Raw genomic sequence first — 20,818 nt, 5'->3', positions numbered from 1 at the left:
CTAGAGCAAAGTAAGTGCTGAATCTTTTGAATGGTTGTATTTTTGTAAATTAATAACATTTGGGATTAAGTCCTCTTCTTGGTAAAGTAGGACCTTAGGCACCAGAGAGGCTCTCTTAACCAAGTTAGCTGCACTAACCAGAGTCACTGGACTAGCGTCTCCTCTCCTTTTCCTCTGAGGAACACTCAAAGGAAGGCCAGGGAGCACTGAATGTTGGAAATGGATGGGGTACCTCTGTGTTCCCCTGAACTTTCTACTCCATCCGTTGAGTCATGTGCTTATTAAGCATCAGTTGCATGCTCCTTACCCCATTTCCTTTGGCTCTAAGTGTAAATAAAAGTTATATAAATCGATGAGCGATACAAATGTGAAAAGAAAGAGGGTTGATTCTGTGAAAACTTAGTTAGATGTTTTCAAAAGATATGATAAAGGTGAGTTACTAAAACAAAAATGCTGTCAAACTAGGTGTGGGTTAAACAATTGAAATGACTTCAGGGCAACCATTTAAAAATCCAGAAAATTGCTTAGCATGTTCCTTGAAAATGTTGCTCCACTGTAAAAAAAAGAAAACGAGAAGTTGTAGGAAATATATTATAGATAAGTTTAGACAAGAAACATGGTCAAATGCCAATGGCTGGATACAAAAGTTTTTGGCCCTGCTTTTTTTTTTAAGAGGAATAAAAATGAGAAAGTATCTAAACGCTGTAAAATAAAATGATACACTTAACGTACGTGTGTATCCTTTTTATACTTTCCCACTTTAACTTTTTTGGATTAACCGACTAATTATTGATTATTGTTCAGGATAACATTTTTGTATTCTTGTGTTCTTAAATAAATGTTCTGGATTTAACTAATTTATTGTTAACAGATGTTCTGGACTTACCTATGTAATGACATGCCTCATTTTTGTCCCCATCTGATGATTAGATTTAGGTCTCGAAGCATACTGACTGACCTAACTGCCCCTCTATTTTCTTTCTCCAGAATGTTCATATTCCTAGAACTTTTTTATCCACTTAATCATTCAGGTTAAGGCTCATTTTTATCCAGAACTAAGTTATACGCAGACTACAGCACAATCTTCCAATTTCAGTTTCAAACTACAGAGGAACTCTCAGTAGAAGTTCTATTGCATTATTACACTTTGACATTTTAACACATACTGAAGGAGAAGATACCGAGTACTTCTGCCAGCTGGCAAGAAGGATAAGGCTCCAGAGTTGAAAAGGACCAAGGAAGTAGTTCGGTGCAGGGGAACACAGTGGATGGACGTTTGAGTGTTCGAATCCTGGCTTCCTTACGAACAAGATACTGACCTCGAGTAGGTTTCCCATTTGAGCCTTTATTTTTACAAGCTGTGAAATGAAGATAATGATGCCCATTTAGCAGGGTCATTTTAACCAAAAAAAAAAAGCTCAATACAGGATACGTGCTAAACAGATAGCACCATTATTTCAGCCTTTGACAAGTGAAGAGAAAAGGCGGGAGGATACAAGTCCAGGACCACTTCTTTTGTGAGTCTTTGCTAACAATTCCCGTCACCAGTGACTTCTGCTCCTTGACTACTTCAGCATGTATTGGTTGCAGTAAATTTAACTTTCCTTTATGTCATATCATATATTTTTCTCTTAACTGTTTCACATGGGTGAAATAATTGAATTCAAACATCATTATAAGCTCCTTTAGAGAAAAAAGGTTGATGGGTTAATGTGGTTAATGTCTCTTTTTTCCTAGTACAGAACTTTTTATCTGTCCATCTGTCCTCATACATCCACACACACACAGCCACATACACACACTACTTAAGTAAATAAATCCAAATAAATCCAGGAAGATATAAGTAAATTTTAAAATTTACAGAATTTGTTGTTGCTGTTTACCTGAAGTCATTCTTCCAGTCACATTCTCTTTCTTTGGGTACACTGTCAAAATGATCCTTGATATTCAGTGTTCTCATTTAGTGGAAGGAGAAAACTCAACTATGGCTGGACTCCATTACCATCATACCAGTATAAACAAGTTAAGGTGAAGGCATATTGAATCACTTATGAGTAGAACTAATTAAAGAAGAGTAAGTTTAATATCATAAAATAATGACTTACAAGGAAAGGATTGTTGACAACTCAGAAAACGTTTCTCTCTGTATTAATTCCAGACCTGACACTATCACTTCTTTATTCAAACAACTCCTACCATATTCCTACCTCCTTACATACTCCACATTAAATTACAAAACTGGGTGACCTCATCATGTTCTAACCCAGTACAGTAACAGATCCCTTCTCCCATCTTCCCTATCTTCATGGCCTCCACTAGCCCAGACTGCCTTCTGGTGAAATAAAAAGAAGTTCTGGACAGGCGCAAGGTTTACGGAGGAAGCAGAAAGCATTTTTGCGAAAGTTCAAGGAAAGCACTCCTGCCTCTGAACAGACGCAGCACAACTAAAGGTACCATCTGTTTGGTGAGTGGGGCTTGCTCTGGATTTCAGCCTGCTGGTACCCTTGTCTGGCACCCCTTGTGCAGTGAGCAAGATACACAGTCTTAGCCAGCAGCGTTCTTTAGGTTCCAGCAATTCAAATCGCTCAGCATTCTTCCAGTTGTCTTTCTTTTATCTTCCCTCTTTACCTGTATCTTGATTTTTATGAAGACTTTGCCGACTCCACATCCTGATACCCACATCCAGACAGAATCAGTCATTATCTCTTCCCTCCTACATTGTGCCTTCACATTTTTATTATTGCAATTATTATTTTTTATTAGCTGTATGTTTATGTAACTATTTTCAAAGCACTATTTTTAAAAAGTTATTGTTTATTGAATGATTGAATGAACCCACATGTGAGTGACTACATGGATAGATGGATGTGTATGGCATATGGATGAATAAATGAATGGCTAAATAAAATGCCCTTGTAATTACCTGCAATAGCCTCTTTCAGTCTTTCTCCATTAAACAATATACTCTGGCTTTCTGTCCCAAGTCTCCTGCTTTATACTTCGTTTCTTACACCATTTTAACAGTCCAAAGGGAGTAATCTCCAGTAATCCACAAACAACAAGTATTTATAGCTCAGATTCTTTACTAAGACCTTATCATAAGTTCTCTTACATATTCTTCCCTGAAACCCAATAGTGTAGCAACTCTGTTACTGCTTTTTTATTAGTAAATATTTATTTACTCCTAAGAAGACCGCATCCTGGAGGAATGAAGTGACTTTCCGGAGGTCATATAGTTCAAAAGTATTGAAACTGGGTTTGCAATCAGGTCTGTTTAATTCAGAGCCCAAATTTCTAACTACTATGTTATGCCTCTCCTCATTTAATCACTTTGGTACTGTCCCAAAGTCGTGTTAAGCCCGACAGCTGGTACTCAGTGCGTGGTAACTGATTAAATCAACTGATAAAATTTGAGTGAGGCTCTCTTCAGACAACTATGGATATAACTGAAATCCCAGTATGGGTGTCTTTAAATAATGACATTTATCTGAAAAAAATGTATTACAAAAAAAATTCTAAATATCTCATTGCAATGATTGCATGTATGAACACCTACTATAGATATGTATAAAATCATTTTTTAAAGTCCACTGTCTAGTGTTCATTTTCTCCCAAACACGCTAATGTATAAGACAAGGTGTAGAAACTTTCATTCATGAATACTCTTTGGGCCTCATAGAAAGTTTTCTAAACAAATGCTACATTAGTAAGAAAATACTATTTATTTACAGTGCTAATGAACTTACATAACAAATCCATGTTTTCTTAGCTTCTCTTTAAATTCCTTTAAAATCAATTATCTCTACATATTTTTCCTACCTAATAGATGAATGCACTCTTTGAGGGTGTAATAATAAACAGTCTGTCACTGGCTTGTGCAGAGTGAGACCAGTAGGAAGGCTTCCATCAGGGAAGTGTAGGCGCTAAAGAGCTCAGAAGGAGGAACACGTTCCCTAAGAACAGGTGGAAGTAAAATCTGAAGGACAATGGGACACAGATGAATGAAATGGGCGGAGTCAGGAAAGGGGCAGATTTAGGGGAAATCTTGGTGTGCTGGGGGAAATTCAAACTGATACCACAAGCTAAGGAATTTGAACTTTACCTCCAGTGCAAAGAGAAGCCTCTGAAGGGTTTTAAACGAGGAAATGATCAAACTTGTATTCTAGAAAGATGACTCTGGCTGCAGTATGGGGGCACTGGATGTGGCAGGAGCAATTGGAGGCGATTTTAAGAGGTGTCAGAGGCCAGAACTTAGTTAACGACAGTGTAGAGAGAGAAAAATCCACTCCGTTTCGGTCTCACTGCTGCTCAGCACGTCACGTCCAACAGCCCCACAGAAAGGTAGAAGGCCTGATGCTACCTGGCAGAGATTTCTGCCTACCTGCCATTTCTACTCTATTTTTAAAATGTAATTTAATACTTTGTTTGACAAGTCTAAATCCTTCAGCCAAATCCAAAATTCGTATTGGTCACAGATTTAAAATTGTATATTTCAAACACTATCTTTCCTAACAGTATGTATTTTTAAAGCACATGCACTTTTCTGTTCATCATACCTAAAGGTTTGTGTCCTTCCTTTCATAAGTAAGCGGAAGCTATGTAAAATGATTGTAAATTTTTTTTTCTACACACTTATCAGACTCAGGGAAGAAAAAAGATAACAGTAAAAAAAAAAAAGAATCCTTGTAAACAATAACTGTGAAGCACTATGAAACCACAACCATCAACTATAGTAGACCTTCTCTGTGTCTTTTGATGTGAAAGCTATACATGCACTTAATGTTTAGAAGAAAAAAACGCATGCCATTCTCCATTGGCCTACGTTCAACTTCACTTTTTTAATCCCCCAGTTTTCACTCCTGCAAAGTGAACTCACACTTTCACTAGGTTTCATCCGGCCTAACACAAAGTCTTTTCTCTTCTCCTGATCAAACTTTCATTTCTTGAAGGACTTAATAGACTGGTCAGTGAGATGTCGGCAACCAAAAGTTGTATTCCACACCAAAAAATAAGCCAATAAAAGTAAGTGTATGAAAGTTTTTTTTTACAGGGATAGAACTGACCAGACATATATGAGAGAGAGAAGAAAAGAAAATTTAGCTAAATAGCTCGTAAGCATGGGTGTGTACAGCGGTGCTGTTTTATGAGAGAAGCATCCTTGTGTGTGTGAACACGCTAGTGTACATCTTCCGATTCTGATTTCTTAGGAACCACCTCTATCCTGAGACTGCGCTGCTTCCCACTTTTCTCACAAACTCTCCTGTTAATATATGCGAGTAAATGTTATAATGTCACATATTTGAGTGTTTGTTTTAATGCTGTGACTCAGAAAAATAAGAGGCTGTCAGACCTGCATTAGTTCCCAAATTGATTTTGGAAGTTTTATTAGTGTGAGTAACCCAGAGTCTAAGGACCACTGATTTAGGGGATTTGACTCTGGGAATACGAAACGTCAGATCCTGGAGGTGGAACAGCTTTAGGAGATGGTGGTTTGGTTAAAAGCAGTGAGCCTGACATGTAGGCAAGACATACACCCAAGCAGAGCAGTGCATTTTAAACACAGGTTAGGTAAGTGAAGACATTCAGCACGTGCTGGATCGTGGAAGAGAACGCCCTGCTGGAGACACAGATGAGGGAGTCACACAGGAGGCAGGGCCAGGGAGCCTTGAGAACACTACAAAAATAAGAAATAAGGGTAGAATGAGAAAATGAAAGTGCAGAGTGATAAGTCTTGGGACAGAAAGAAGCAAAAAGAGCCAACGCAGAAGCCCACGCTGGGCGGTTGTCCTGAACTGCTCCCACCGTGTATGAGCCCTGGCAACTCTCCAAAGTAAGATGCAGGGACTAGAGCCGGCACCACGGCTGACGTGTCTCCTTTGTGTTCTCAGGTTCCTGTCTGCTAAAATCGCATTCCTTTCCCCCTTTTCTTCCTAGCCTAGTCCCTTTTGATTTACGACTGATTTGGACTGCGTTCTTAATTTTAGATTTGTCATCTCTCCAAAACACTGCTTCCTAAATCACACCTTGCACTCTCTACAAAACCAGTAGGCTGACTACACCCATTCTCAGAGCGTCACATTTCTGGGACACCACACTCTGGCCCAGATCCCAACATCTCAATCTCTTCTACTTAGAGATGCGGAGGTGGGATGGGAGTCGTTGGGTGAATTGAAAATAACAAACACGATGTAATCATGACTAAGTCCAGGCCCTACCTAGTAGATAAGTAGTCATGGATGAATTACAGAAATGGTAGGAGACCAGCCAGGAGAGACTAAATGGTCATGGCAAAGAGGAAGAAAAATATTCAAGGAAATACTAAACACAAAGCGAATTTCGTTAGCAGGTGAGAAACCAAAAAAAAGGGAGACAGGAAGTATATTAGTGAATTTAGAGTCTCCTGAATAGGAAAGAAAGAATAAGGATTTTATTTACAAGAGCAAACTTTGCCAGAAACATTTTATGTAAATGAGGTCACTGTGTCTACATTGAAATTATAGAGCAAGAAGGAAAAAGCATTTTGTCAAAATCGCAGAAAACTGAAATCTAGTAGCTATGGCTTTTTCCACAAGACCACAAAGTGACTGTCCACAGTATGCTTAACTTCATATTTTATCATTTTTACATTCTACACTTGTATCATAAAACTAAATAGTAAGAAAAAAATTACAAATGAAATTTATAAAATATGTGTTTTCTTTTCAATTAGGTGAATACAATTTAGGAAGTGAATAGGAACTCACTTGATCCAAGTGGACAGACAACGCAGTTTTCTGGATGGTGTAAGATCATTAGGAACACGGATTCTCTACCACCCTGTGTACCGTCTAGATTCGATAAATGTATTATCTGTGTCTTTGAACACTGATAATTATTTTGCACACAGAGGATGAAGAACTTCATGGCATTACGCTGGTAGAAATGGACAATGAATTTTCAATCAACTATACAGTACTGCTATCGAGTCCACATTTAAAAAATTCTATCCAAGTTCATACATACATGACATAATTCATATATAATTATTATATGCCTTCTAGAAACGTGCACATAAGTGAGTAGCAAAAATAAATGAAGGAGTACTTATCCATTATAAAAAATTAACTGAAATTGATGGTAAATGCCTACCTGTATGTATCTGTGAATGTACCAAGAGGCTTGTTTTCCATCATTCACGGATTCCACTGTAGTGTTAGCCATACCAACAACATCACCACCTGCAAACACCCATGGTTCACTGGTTTGCATAGTTTCTGGATCTACTTCTGGGAAATCCCATCTGTTAAATTTTATAGGGCTCAAGGCTTCTTTTACTGGGAAAAAAAAAAGCAAGAGACAACAGGCAATGACTAATCTGTGCATCACATAACAATAATTTGAAAATTAAGAAAAATTATGATTTAATTATTATTCTTAGGATTCACACAACTGTTTTTAATGAACCATAAAAATGAAAAGTTAATGAAATATCTGGGTGAACAATGCTTTTGAAGTGCACTCACTTCACCAACTCAAAATACATATCACATATAGGTCATAAAGACCACAGATTCGGGCCACGTTTCAGGTCTGAGGTATCCATGACAAGGGAAAATACAGTCCTCCTTCAAATATTTTAATGGTTATAAAATGTATTTTCTAAAACTTTGTCCATAACAATTATTTTCATAAATTTGTTATTAGTCATATAATCCTAAACTTATTCCTGTGTGTCACAGGTGTAAGTTACACTGTGGATTTGAGCCAACATTCAATCTCTTCCTTTCACAGCACATTTTATAAACAAAACGAGATGAAATCTTCTTTATTTTCACCAAATTATTTCCACTTAATGTTCAGTGATTTAATGGACCCAGAATATAGTTACATTTAGTCAGCAATTTGTTTCATTTACTTTGTAAAAGTCAAGAAATGCAAACATTAACATTATATCCTTGTGGAAATGGCTCTGTAAAAGAGGTTTAAATTATTTGCTAAATATTCTGTGTTCCAGTGAATCTAAACATGTCATAGAAAAGGAAGAGAATGAGTTTCTTTAAGAAACATATCTAAAGGAAACTGATTAGACACATGATCCTGGTGTTTAGAAGAGATAAAAGAAAGCAAGTGAGAGAAGAGGTTTATCTAGGGAAGAAGAAAAGGAAGTTAGATGGGTACCATATATGATGGAGCAAACTGTGCCAGTATTGAAGATGACATGTTCTTTCTAGGTATTCATGTCATGAATTTTAAGCACAGCATCTCAGGATAGACTTAAGGGAGCTATCCTTCACTCCAATTAAAAAGAGACTATCACAACATCAACTCAAGGAGAAGAGACTAGAAGATCTTGGAACACAAAAGTTTGCTGTTGAATAGATTAAAAATTCAAGTTGAAAATAAAACAGCCAAACGTGAAAAATGTTATTCTGACACTTCAAACCAATCTCTTACAAGCAATAATACGAAAAAAAAGTCAACCTTGGTACATATTAATAGCTTTTACTTGAAGAATATTGGAATTTTAGAAAACTATTATAAGGAACTACTGTTGATTGTTTTCCCCCACAAGACTGCAGGTTCCATGAGAACAAGAATTTGTCCATGCTGCCTACACTGTGCCCCCTAGCCTAGTGCAGTATTTGGAGCATAGGAGACATTCAATTCGATGGATGGATGGATGGATGGATGGATGAGTTGATGTATCATTGCTATCGTGCTCAGGTTTTTATTTAAAAATCTTCTATTGTTTGTATCTCTGATGGAATTTCACCTTTCATTGAGAGTAAAATTAAATATTCATGTAATTATTTTCAATGCAGAATGGCATTTTGAGAAGATTTTTTTAATGTCTTTAAAGGTCACATAGAAAAGAGACCTTTATCATTTGTTCCCCGTTGCATAACAGATCATCATCACCATCTGTTGACAGTTATTTGAGTTGCAAAAGCATCGATGGTGAGCAAGGCTCATCAATTCAACCTATTATAATAATGGTACCTGTAACACACCATCACTGAATGGTATGCACACACACACACACACACACACACACACGGGGTAAAAAATAATTCTCCTGTATAAGCAATGATCTTATTTGTCCAAGACTTGTGCTCTATAGAGATCTGAAATAAAGATGATTTTTAAACAAGAAGGAATTCATAATCATTTCACTGGGAGATCAAAGCCCTTTCATACATTTTTCTCTCTTTCTACAGGAACACCCTTGAAGGTTAGCACAGATTCACTCTAAGCTTAAGCAAGGCAGGGATTATACCTTAGCTATCTTTGATTTCCCAAAGCAGCTATGAGAGTCAAAGACACACATACTGTGAAGTTATCGAAGCTTAAGCTTCAGGGTCTCTTACTTGCATGGGCCTCCTTCAAGGCCTTGTCCCTAAATTTGAATTTGTAATTTTTTTAATAGAGAAGTCCTTAAATATTATACAATCCTCAGATCTCACAAACTTGAATCCAATCTACTCTTGAGTACAATGCACCATAAACAGTAGGTGCTGGATAAATGCTTGTTGAATTAAACTGAAGTTCTTGAGTAATATGCTTTATAATTTTTTACGATTTAAAAATGCATGTAGTAAATTTCCCTCTAATATTAAAGCCCATCACTAACTCAGTCAATAAACAGGCAGGGATGTTACTAGACGTTTAATAAGGAATTCTTACGTTTCTTAAAATATTTAGTACCAACACCATAAGCCAAGCTAAGAATATTCATTTGTGTATTCAAAAGCACCATTCTATTCACAGGTCTCTCCACTGGATACACATTGTGTTATTTTATATTTCTAAACATTCATACACACTCATGTTTACTTTTACAAATATGCTGTCTTTCCTCAATATTTGATCCAGTTATAACTTGAAGTCTTGGACCTGAATATCAACTGTTTCAATTATTCTATCATTTGTAACATGCAACTAAACCTCACTAAAAATCAAACAACGCTCTGACACTGTATTCTGAAACAGAAAACAAACTTTCTCCCTAATTAAAAATTATCTCAGCCCCCTTTGGAAAATCATCTACTGAACTTTTCCCCTACTTTTTTTTTTTAATTTTTTTGTTGAAGTGTGATAGATTTACGTTATTTTCAGGGGTACATAAGAGGGATTCAGTTATCCCTATACATACATATTTTCCTTTCAGATTCTTTCCACTCCACGTTAGTGTAAGAAACTGAATATGGTTCCCTTTGCTCTACAGTAGCCCCTTATTGTTTATCTATTATATGTATAGTAACTTGTGTCTGTTCCCCTACTCTTTTTAGAGGCCTTCAAGTTTAACACGTTCATAGTTTCATTTAAGAAATAAATTGGGAAAAAATGAGAGGTCAGGCAATTGGTTATGATGTTATTAAACAGTACAGCAAAGCTTACATTAATCAAAATAATTTGTTTGCATTTTAATATCTAATATTTTGACTTGTCCTCTGTCCAAATGACAAAGGATCATTGCAAAAATAGAACATGATAACTTATAAGAATATAAGCAATGCTGCAGTGGGTCAGAAACGGTTTCAATCAGTGACACGAAGCAGCTAACACAAGAATGTCCGTTCATCACACCTTGAACATCAGATGACTCGGATCATTTCCCTGTAGGCACAGTGGACTCAATATTTAAGCATGAGAGAAGGAGAGACGGGAGAGACTGAGAGAGAGAGGATTAATTTATTGAAACTTTCTTGATTCTGATTATGGATCCAAAGAATACCTTTCATGATTTCAATGATTCTTTTGAAATACAGTAGTTATTTCTATTATTAAACCATATTTTTAAAGCCCCAAAGTATTTAACTTAGAACTCAAATAAATCAAGGATTCAGTGAAAAAAGACCCATGTGCTTTTATTCATAATTTGTCAGAAAGGAGTTCATTTATTTAGCTGCTTCTTATGAGGGAGACTTTCATCCTCCTCACCATTGTAAGGACCCTTCTGTGAGCTCCTCACAGTTCCCTTCCATCTCAGCTGATACATTTAACTTGGAATATAATAAAAATAAATCTCAGAAGCCTATCTTCTGTTCTGCCTTTATCTAGCTTGGAAGGAGAGAAAGCATAAGTGAATGAAAAATGTATATTTGCATTTGCAAACCAAATAACTGCTTGCCATTTCCTATGAAGTGTTAAATGAATATTAATAGAAGGATTGTGTTTCTTTCTTTCTTGTTTATAAAATAATGGGGGTGAGGGGAGAGGGACTTTCTGCTATGATCATGCAGTTTTCCCACAGATTTCTACGAGCCTGCATCTTGATAGAGGCTGCAGCATATGTTCCAGAGCTCCATAGACGAACAGAAAAAGAACTTGAAAAAGAACCCCCCAAACATGCTTATCCGCAGTCTATGCTGTTCTGCAAGTGGGAGAGAAATGTGTTAAATGATATGGTGCCTGGAATTTTATGCAGTCTTTAAAAGGAATGAAAACATCCTTAATTCATACCAAACATTCAAGATTTATGATAATTTTCTGCTTTAATTACTACTACGTTCGAATGAGCTTATTTAAAAAACAAAGACACTCTGAGGTAGCTTTAAAAGAAGAAATGGTTTTGAAATAGGAACTTTTAGTCAACTTAATGTTATGCATGAAATGATTTTTTTTATATAGACTTAATTGTATTGTGACACACAAGTTCTTCAATAAGCCACAGCTTAGAATTGCAGAAGCCGTCCCTCAGGGACACATCACCAGCAGATGCAGATTGCCAAGGTCAATTAAACTGATGTAGCTGTGCAGTCATATATGTAGAAGAGAAACCCACGAGCATATGACAAGTATATTTCTCAGTATTTATAAAAAGATGTCAAGAATGTTATATTTTAGTACATGAATATAAATTAATTTCCCATAAACAATAAAACAATACAACAGCAAGCACAATGAAGAAGGGTTACTAGTATTCTCTGGAGAGTCGGATATGCTATAAAACAATGGGGGGAATAAGAATTTTTCAACATTTATAATAAAATGATATCTTGAAAAGAGATAAATTCATCGATGTGCTCCTTCTTCAGTTTTACATAACCTATTAGTCACTAGGACCGAAGCACAATGAAACAAAAAAGCGAGCTGAGGCAATAATCTTAGTAACTCAGAGCCGAAAGCAAAATCTCAGCAAAAGCAAATAAATTCTAATTACAGAGCCAGGATATCAGAGCTCCTTCAACAGAATAGCCTGGGGTAAGGAGGGGACAGAACCAGAGAATGCCTTCAACTAAGAGTATCAAGTCCGTCCAGATGGCATGAGCATCTTGTTGGCAGGAGTTGTCTTCACATCTCCCTCTGCCTCTAGGTGTCTGAGTTAATATGCTGTCCATCCACAACCACGACGTAGCCGGCAACGAAGATCCAGCGTTTTCCTTCTGTAATCCCCTCCAGTGTTACCCTTGATTCTATACCTTCTTACTCCTCCAGGATCTCAATACCTGTGATCCTTTTTGGAATATTGTCTTTCTCATGATCTCTCCTCTCCTATTTTGAAACACTGGCTTTTAGCCTGGTTCTCTCCTCACTGATTCTTATCTCGCCCTTTATCTAATTTCTTACAGTAAATTTGCACCAGCTGCCTACTTTTTCTCCACCCGGTTATTCTATCCAGTCTGCCCTTTTAATGAAACTATGCTGTCTATGGCCACCAAATCCTGGGACCTCGGTCCTCCTACTTTTTGTCTTTCTGCGGCATCCAAGAGCAGAATCACATTAGTTTTGATCTCCTTCTCTGATCTGCAGAATCTTCTCTATCTGGGTTCTCCTTCTTTTTAAACTGTCCTTCTTGGACTCCATCCAGGTCCTCTTTACTTCATCATTATTCTCTTCCCAGGTTTCAAATATTCAGTCGACTACATTTTTCTGCATCAGAAATTATAGTCCTCTTGTGCCTTTAGCTTCATCTCTGTGGAAAAGACCTCAAACATCATCTTACTCTTTTATTCCGGCACTTCTAGCTGCCTATTAGAGGTTCCAACGTGGATGCTCTACTGTCTCTTCTAAACCATCACATCCAAAACCCAGCTCAGGAGCTTCCTCTGGTCTTTCCCATTTCACAGCTGAGCATCAGTAAGCTTGCCTTTTCATGACTCCTACTCACTGTGACCACCAAGGCTTCACTGAAGCTCTTTCCATGGAGATGATTCAGCCTGCCACACCAGTGACTCTTCTCAGTGGCCACCTCACTTCAGGAACAGCACTAGGGCAGCCTGGGGTGAGGCACCCCAAGAACAAGATTTAAGGAGGTCCTTAGGCTCAAGATCGTGCAAGCACACGTGGGTGCCGCAACACTCACCCTAAGCGTGCACTGCCTTCCCTGATTTCTCAGCAGCATTCGACAGATGACCACTTCCTCCTCATCAAAGCCCCTTCCCTTGGCTTCAATAACACCACGTTTTCTGCTTTTCCACCTGGCTCCAAGATCGCTCTTTAATCTTCACTGCTGCTTTTTCCGTTTATCCTTTCTCAAAAATCCTAGAAATAGATCTTAAATATCTTGGTGTAATCTTTGAATCTTTTCCCTCCAGTTATCTCAACGTGCAGTCAGTTACCATGTTCCAGCAATTTATCCAAAGGAAATTCTCTCCTGATTACATCTTCCATCTCATTCATAGCATCCTCACCTCATGAAGAATGTTAAGAAAAGCGATCAGCATTCTTTGATCCCTTGAGTGAGTCAGGCACAATGCTGGATGTTTGCACACAGTAATCTCATGTAGACCACAAAACAACTCTTTAAGGTAGGTGTTATCATCCTAAAAACAGCCAAGAAGTGGCAAAGCCAGGGTATGAGTCCAGTTATTTCTGACTCCAAAGTCCTCCTTGCCACTGACCCTTGCTGTGGGGTCAACAGAAAGCCAGAAATGGACCAGAAATGGTCTCTTAAAGCTTCACTACTGGGAACCATGGGGATAATTAAAATGAAGCAGATGGGGGTTGGAGGGACAGTAAAGAATTGTAGTCTTGATCAGCTTTATAGGTTCAACCTTTAGGTCACCTCCTCCAATGGAAACTTTTCTTTCTCCTTTTTGTTAAATTAATCACAACCCCTTTCTGTTAAATAGTCACTATGTGACTTTATTTCAGTTACTGGCTTTGCCCTCCACCACTCCTTGAGTTTAGGGACCATATGTGAGTCAGCTCCTTCCCCAGCATCTGGCACAATAATTGGTACACACGAGGAACTTGAAGGAGGTTTTCTGGTTGAAAATGTAATGGTAATCCAGTCTATTTATTTAGGACTCATCCTGTCTTGACTATTTTTCTCATAGGTCACATTTCCACAGTTAGAGAGTCAGTTCATTGTGGAGAGGAAACTGAAATATCTTCCTTAAAAAAAAAAAAAGCTTCCAAAAATGTCTCTGCAGTGACAAACACACGGACTAGAGAGGAAGAGACACTTGGTTAATTTCTTTTGCTCGATTTAACTATCTGACTTCCTCATTGCTATGGTTAAACAATGTTCGGTTTGGATATGCTTGTAGAATCCAGGCAGGGTAAAAGCACAGATTTAATTTTCTTCCCTTCCATACCCAGGACAAGCTTCGGCTCCCCAAGTTAAACACAAAAGCTGGATGTCAATAATAGCCTGCAGCAACTCCTTTTGTTTTGCTTGTATTCTACAGGGAGCCTCAGTCTCATTTCCTAAACTGACCAACTAATCAATTCAGAATTAAAATTGTCTAAGCACTTCACCTTGATTTGCTTATTTCTCGGCAATAATTCCATCTATTTAAAACACTAAACTCCTGGAAGATTTGATTTCATTTTCTCTGGAAGAGATCTCCTCAAGGAGGTCAGTGTCCTTGAAGGAAATATGTGGGGATTGTTTTCAAATTCTCTGTTGGATTCCCAAACGCTGCACTTTGATTTGCTTATTTATATTCAATGATACCATCTACTTAAGACTACAAACTCCTTGAAGAAATAGATCATCCTTTAATCTGATTTGGACCATAATCATCATAATTCTATGCACATTTGGGTGCTTAATATCTCTTGATAATTAGGAGACACTGAAAAAAGTGGAGAGGCTACTGAAATATTTTATATATATATATATTTCTCAGTGAAAGAACTTTTTAAAAATGCTGAATGATACCATCAAGTGATATAAATAATTACAGAAAGGGGTTAAAAATGTTTAATATAAAATCCCCATTTGCTGCATTTAAAGCATAAATAAAAACACACAGAAAGCCAGTAGTAAATTATACTACTTGTGAAAACAATAGTATTAAAATATAAGTGAATACTGAAAAATATTTTAATTAACAAAATAAATCAAATGGAAAAGAGTCCCTCAATAGAGCTTTAAAAGTAAGCCTGTGTGTGTTTGACTGCCATGACTAATTATGTATCCATGTAATGTGTGTTCAATTTGGGCTTATTTAAATAGCAGAAATGCTCATTAACTGCAGTATATCTGTGAAGCTTCAGTAAACAGTTTAATGGTTTTTATGTTTAACCAATTTCATAAGTTCCTGTAATTTTAGCTTTAGCAGCTCATTAATGTTATTTTTTGATATCCATCTTATGACTTTTTTTTTGCCTTGTCAATCGGCTGCAGGCATACTTCAATGCAAACTTAAAACACACAGTATAATTTCTTTAAAAAATTTTTTAGCACATAAGCAAATGCACGATTCAAAAATACAGCGTCTTTATATAGAGAGAGCACTGGCTGTGTTACCATCAGTCAAGAAACATCTTTGGTATTGGTAAAGGCTCTATTCAAGAGGACTCAAGATGAGAATAATGAAAAACATTTATTGGGTGCCTTTATGAATATGTGGCTGGTTCTGAATGAGGCAATGTATATATTGTTTTCTTGGAACCCCACAGAATAGGTATTATTTTAATTTTATAGTTGAGGAAAATGAAACTGAGGTAAGCTACCCAGGTCACACTCTCAGGATTTGAACAAAACTACCAGTCTGCTACAGCTGTACCATCCGGGAGTGCCCGGCGGCCTTCAGGGGCACTTGGAGACAAACACCCAGATCCTAGGAGAGGGCCCTGAACCTGGGGATTAGATATAGTCATAAAGGTGGATACAGCTCCTAAAGAAAGAACACAAATCCAGGTAAAAACAGAACGAAGCACTTATTTTTTAAAGTGGCCGCAATCACAATCTGAACTAAAGCCAGAGGAGGAATCATTGGTTTCATGAAAATCAAGATACTTCTGAGCCACACAAGCCAAGAAGTGATCATTTCAAGAAATGTCAAATACAAGAGAAACGCAGGGTAGGTAGCTACATTTGGGGATCTGCAGGTCAACGAGCAGTAAAAAGGTGCCGCTTGCAGGTCAAGGAGGAAGACAATAGGCAGAATAAAAGCAGTTAAGGAGCAAGGACCTGGCAAAGACAGCAAGGAAGCGCATACAGGGTGTTCTTATTGGGAGCTGAATAATGATTGCATAGGAGAAAGAACAAGGCACTAGCTCGCACTGGTTCATTCATTTGGCAAATGTTTACTGTCTACTGTGTGTTAAACCCAGTCGTCCGCATGGTGGTATACTACAGACGGGGACCTGGCCTTGCAGGGTATACATTTCAGCTGGCGGAAGATTAAAAAAAAAAAAAGTAAATAAGTAAGTGAACTATACGAGAGTAAAAACGGCTATGAAGGGAGTTATGTGGAGGACAGTGTTACAAGGTGGGGGCAGTGAGAAGTAGGAGAGGGGCTTTAGAGCATGGTGGTGGGACGACATCCAAGCAGCTAAACATAAAGGATAAGAATGAGCCAGCGTGTGAAGACCTCAGGCAGGTCACTCCAGGCAGAGGGAGCCATGACCGAGGAGTTAGGACAAGCTGAAGCTGACGCCCTTGAAGAGGAGACGGGGGGCCGCTGGAGGGCTTGGAACAGGGGGATAAAATGATACAATTTCTGTTTGTAAAGCTGATTCTAGTAGGATTATGTCAAAGCAAGAGCAAAAGCAAGGTGACCAGGGAGGAGGATGCTATTCTCAATGCAAATGATTGTGTCCAGCATCTGACCATTCCCTCAACAGAAGGAGGACTTGCTGGTCTTCATGTGATACTTTGCATAAATGCTGCTTTCATATGTGAATTTTGTCTTCATGTGAATTTTGTCTTCATGTGAATTTTCTGTAGGGACAGTTACAGTTAGAATGAAGCAATCATTTCATTCTACTCATCCCAACATTATCATCCCAACATTTCTCTGTCTTCATTCATTCATTTATCCATTCATTCAGGGCATCTCTGAGACTATGCTGGGTATTTTGGATTAAAATATGAATAAACTACCCTGCAGTCTTCCTGTCAACAGCATTTTGAATATATAAAGTGTGTAGAGTGAAGCAGGGGAAGAGCAGCCACCAGAAAGGAGACACATATTTAATTATCTGTTCCTTCCGTGTGTGAGGGGAACATACTTAATCGACATGGCCCTTTAGATTTCAGGTACCCATCAATTTTAGAATAAAATTTAGGTACCTTAGCCCAACACTAAACAATCTGTGGATTAGCAATGATATGTTACTCTGCCTTCTACAATCTCTCCCCGTGTGCCTGATGGTCCAGCTGAAGGAACTGCTCCTTGTGTGCAGCCAGCCTGTTCACTGCGGCAGGAAGTGCTTTCCCTTCCCTCTTACTCTTAATTCCTACCCAGTCCTCAGCTCTATTGAAAAATGCCACTACCCCCATAAAATCTTCTCTGATTCTCACAGCTAGAAGTCATCTCTTCACCCTATGTTTTACGTTAGCAGTTTATCTATTTCTCCTTGAGTCTTTCTTATCTACTGGCACCTTTATTTATGTGCATTTTTCTTCCTCTATTAGACTGCAAGCTCCTGTAGACAGGGACAACGTATTCATTTTTGTGTACCCAGGAGAACCTAACGCAGAATCTTGTATACTTAATAAATATAGAATGAAAAAGAAGATGGGAAATACGGTCCCACAAGTATGAAGGTGGGCAGGTTAGAAGGGTGTCAAAATGAAATTGAAGCATTTGGTTTCAATCCCAGCAACAGGGAAGAATAATTTTAGACTCTAAAGTATTAGAGTAATGCGGTGATATGGTGACGTAGCAGTTCCTTTGGCAACAGTGTGCACACACAGGGGAAAACACTGGGCCATATGAAACCAAGTGGATTGTCAATATGCTTCTCAGAGGGCTTGGAAAATCAATGGATGTTTGCTGAATATAATGTGCTTGATACTCTTTCATGCATTTGTACGGAAAAATGGTCATGTAAGTGAAAAGTCCTTTGAAAACATTTTAAGGAGCTTCATAATTATAAAATGTTACAAGAATGGCTAGCATGGAAGAAAAGGTTGGCACTGGATAGCATATAAAGCTTGAGCGGGACCTCTGAATTTATGTTAAAAGTTAGTGCTGGCTTTCTCCTCCAGCAATGCTAGCACATTTGGGACACCTAATAAATTACCTGTGCATGTTATATCTGAACTGGGTTGCTTCCACATTTGTGGGCTATATATTAAATATGATTCAATGTAATTTTCCAACTTAGAAAATTACAACCTACATTTATGCAGGTCAATGTCTAATTGAACCAAAGACTATCTTAAATAGGTATATTTTTATTTTTTCTTTGTGCTTTGAGCCAAGAACACAGATGCAAAGTAATTAACAATAATCTGCAATACAAAATACAATTACTAAGAACTTAGTAGAAAATATACATCATTACTTTATAATTTGACTAAATTTTACGTCTTGATTTTATATCACAGAGTAGCTTAATGTAGTTTCACATTTCACAAGAACACTAGGTTTCAGAATAAACTTTCAGCATCTCATAACCTAACTAGAATTTAAAAGACAGACATGATAGGCTGTGATCCATTAAGCTCTGGACACGCATTAACTCACATTACGCTGAATAACGTTTTGTTACGTTTTAAGATTTCTGTTCCCTGAAACAATTGTTATTTTTCCATTTTCTACCTTCTTTCCCCAGCAAAACTTGTTACATGCCACCGCTCTACTTCTTGTATGTAATCTTTGATTTGATGGAAAAGTACTGATTTATCCACTGTCTCCCTGTAAGAATGCATATGATATCAACCACCAGTGAAACCTGGAAAATAAAGATAAGGGAAGGCTCTGAACAGAGCTATTCACTGGGGAGACAAACCTATTCCTATGCAGTTATTAGAGGGAAGTAAAATAATTACAGAAATATCATGTTGTGCTTCAAATGGACGTCTAAGGCGGTTGTAAGTGATGTGAGGTTGATTCGAAATCACTTTCAACACCGTTATCAGTTTGACCTCCCCTCCTCATCCTCTCCACCCTTTAAAAATAACTCCAGAGAAAAACTGTGTGAAGATTCCATCATTTTGGACGGTTTTTCTGCAGAAATGCCAGTATTTGCTTTAGATTCCACCACTTTATGCTCACTCTGCACAGCGTACTTTATAATTGAAAGAATAAATCTTTCAGCCAGAAAAGTGTCTGATAATTAGGGCAGTTTTTAAGAAAACATGCATAGTTTTACTATCGGTTTCCTGAGAATGCTTTTTGCCTTAAAAAGCAGTTAAAAGCAAGGCAATGTACAGGAAAGATTAAAAAAGGATTCATTTTCATCACTGGGCCAACCAATACAAAGGATTTAGGAATGTTTAATTACTGAGGCGTTAAGAAATGAAATGGTAGCATGAGGAACTAATCAGCAAAAGGGGAAAGGCACAGAATGACGGAATAAACCTGTCTTGATGCCATCTCCTCCTAAGATATTTACCATCCACAAAGCAGTGCGGTACAGCTCAAAAACTGAATTTTTCTTCTCCATCATATGGTAGGTGAGTTCCTTCTGGATTTCCAGAAGAAATGCCACATGTCCTCTTTTACCATACTTTTAAGAAGCTGGTATCTAAACTATAAGCCGTAACTGTCTTCATTCATTAATTCAATCAATGAATGACCACTGTTCTAGGCACCAGGTTATGACAGTGAAAAGATGGACAAATGATATGTAATGATCCCTAACGTCTCATTTCAATACACATGTCCTTAGTCCTATTCCTTTTTACAGTCGTTGAACGGATTAGCAAATCCAAATGAAACACGTCACGATCTCCCTCAGACGTGTTCCACCTGCTGCACTGGTGAGCTCTGCAGGCATTACGAACATCTGATCAGATTCCCATGCTAGATACTCCATGGTCAACCTCCTTATGAAACAGATGACCAAATCTTGACAGTCTACTTAAAACATATGTCTTGATTCCGACTTTTCTTCTGCAGTTCTACCACCTTTGCCTCAATCTGGGCCTGAATCAGTAGCCACACTAACTGGTGGAGACAGTCTTTGAACTGGTTTCATCGATCTGATTCCGCCGTAACCCCAGGCTACCTTTTCCAACACCACCGCCATGGTGGAGCAACGTGCTTATCACTCCATGCTCCTGAAACCTCTTTCCTTGTGGGGAAACAATTACTAGCATAACACTCATGGAGTCTCTCTTATTTTACTTACTTCTCTTAAAACAGTTGAAATCAGTAATTATAATTAGTGGATCTGAAAGAAGAAATTGGAACTCACCCTTGGCGTGCCTACAGATTGGGAGGTACCAGGTGGCCTCCCCTCCTTCCTACTGAAAATCTGGCTGGAGCAGCTTCCCATCGGGGGACCTGCATTGTTGGATCATACCCGTGACTGGTGAGTAACTTGGCCTAATTCTGGCATTCAATACTAGAAAACACATTTGTCCTCTGATGTGAACCACTTCAAAGGTGCTCTCCTGGTTTCTAATTCCAGCTACGTGAAGAACAGAATGAAAGGTTCAAACCCAAGCAGAGAGAAGGAAGATGGGGCACCTATCAGAATGACT

General features: G+C 38.0%; 1 protein-coding gene across 3 annotated transcripts in view; it reads right to left on the bottom strand.

The window, feature by feature from the left end:
• DPYD (dihydropyrimidine dehydrogenase) overlaps positions 1-20,818 on the bottom strand; it is a 722,107-nt gene that overhangs the window by 369,863 nt on the left and 331,426 nt on the right. For 2 of the 3 annotated variants that reach the window (XM_072968149.1, XM_072968150.1), the window contains exon 12: positions 7,129-7,313. In XM_072968149.1, the coding sequence (XP_072824250.1) occupies positions 7,129-7,313 (185 nt within the window). Of the gene's footprint in view, positions 1-5,355; positions 5,675-7,128; positions 7,314-20,818 lie in introns of those variants that run through there. The other variant, XM_072968151.1, reaches the window with a different exon arrangement.

Source organism: Vicugna pacos, chromosome 9, assembly GCF_048564905.1.
Source record: "Vicugna pacos chromosome 9, VicPac4, whole genome shotgun sequence".
Classification (NCBI taxonomy): domain Eukaryota; kingdom Metazoa; phylum Chordata; class Mammalia; order Artiodactyla; family Camelidae; genus Vicugna; species Vicugna pacos.
Note: the sequence above shows the minus strand (reverse complement) of the source record. Positions and strands in the feature narration are given on the sequence as shown.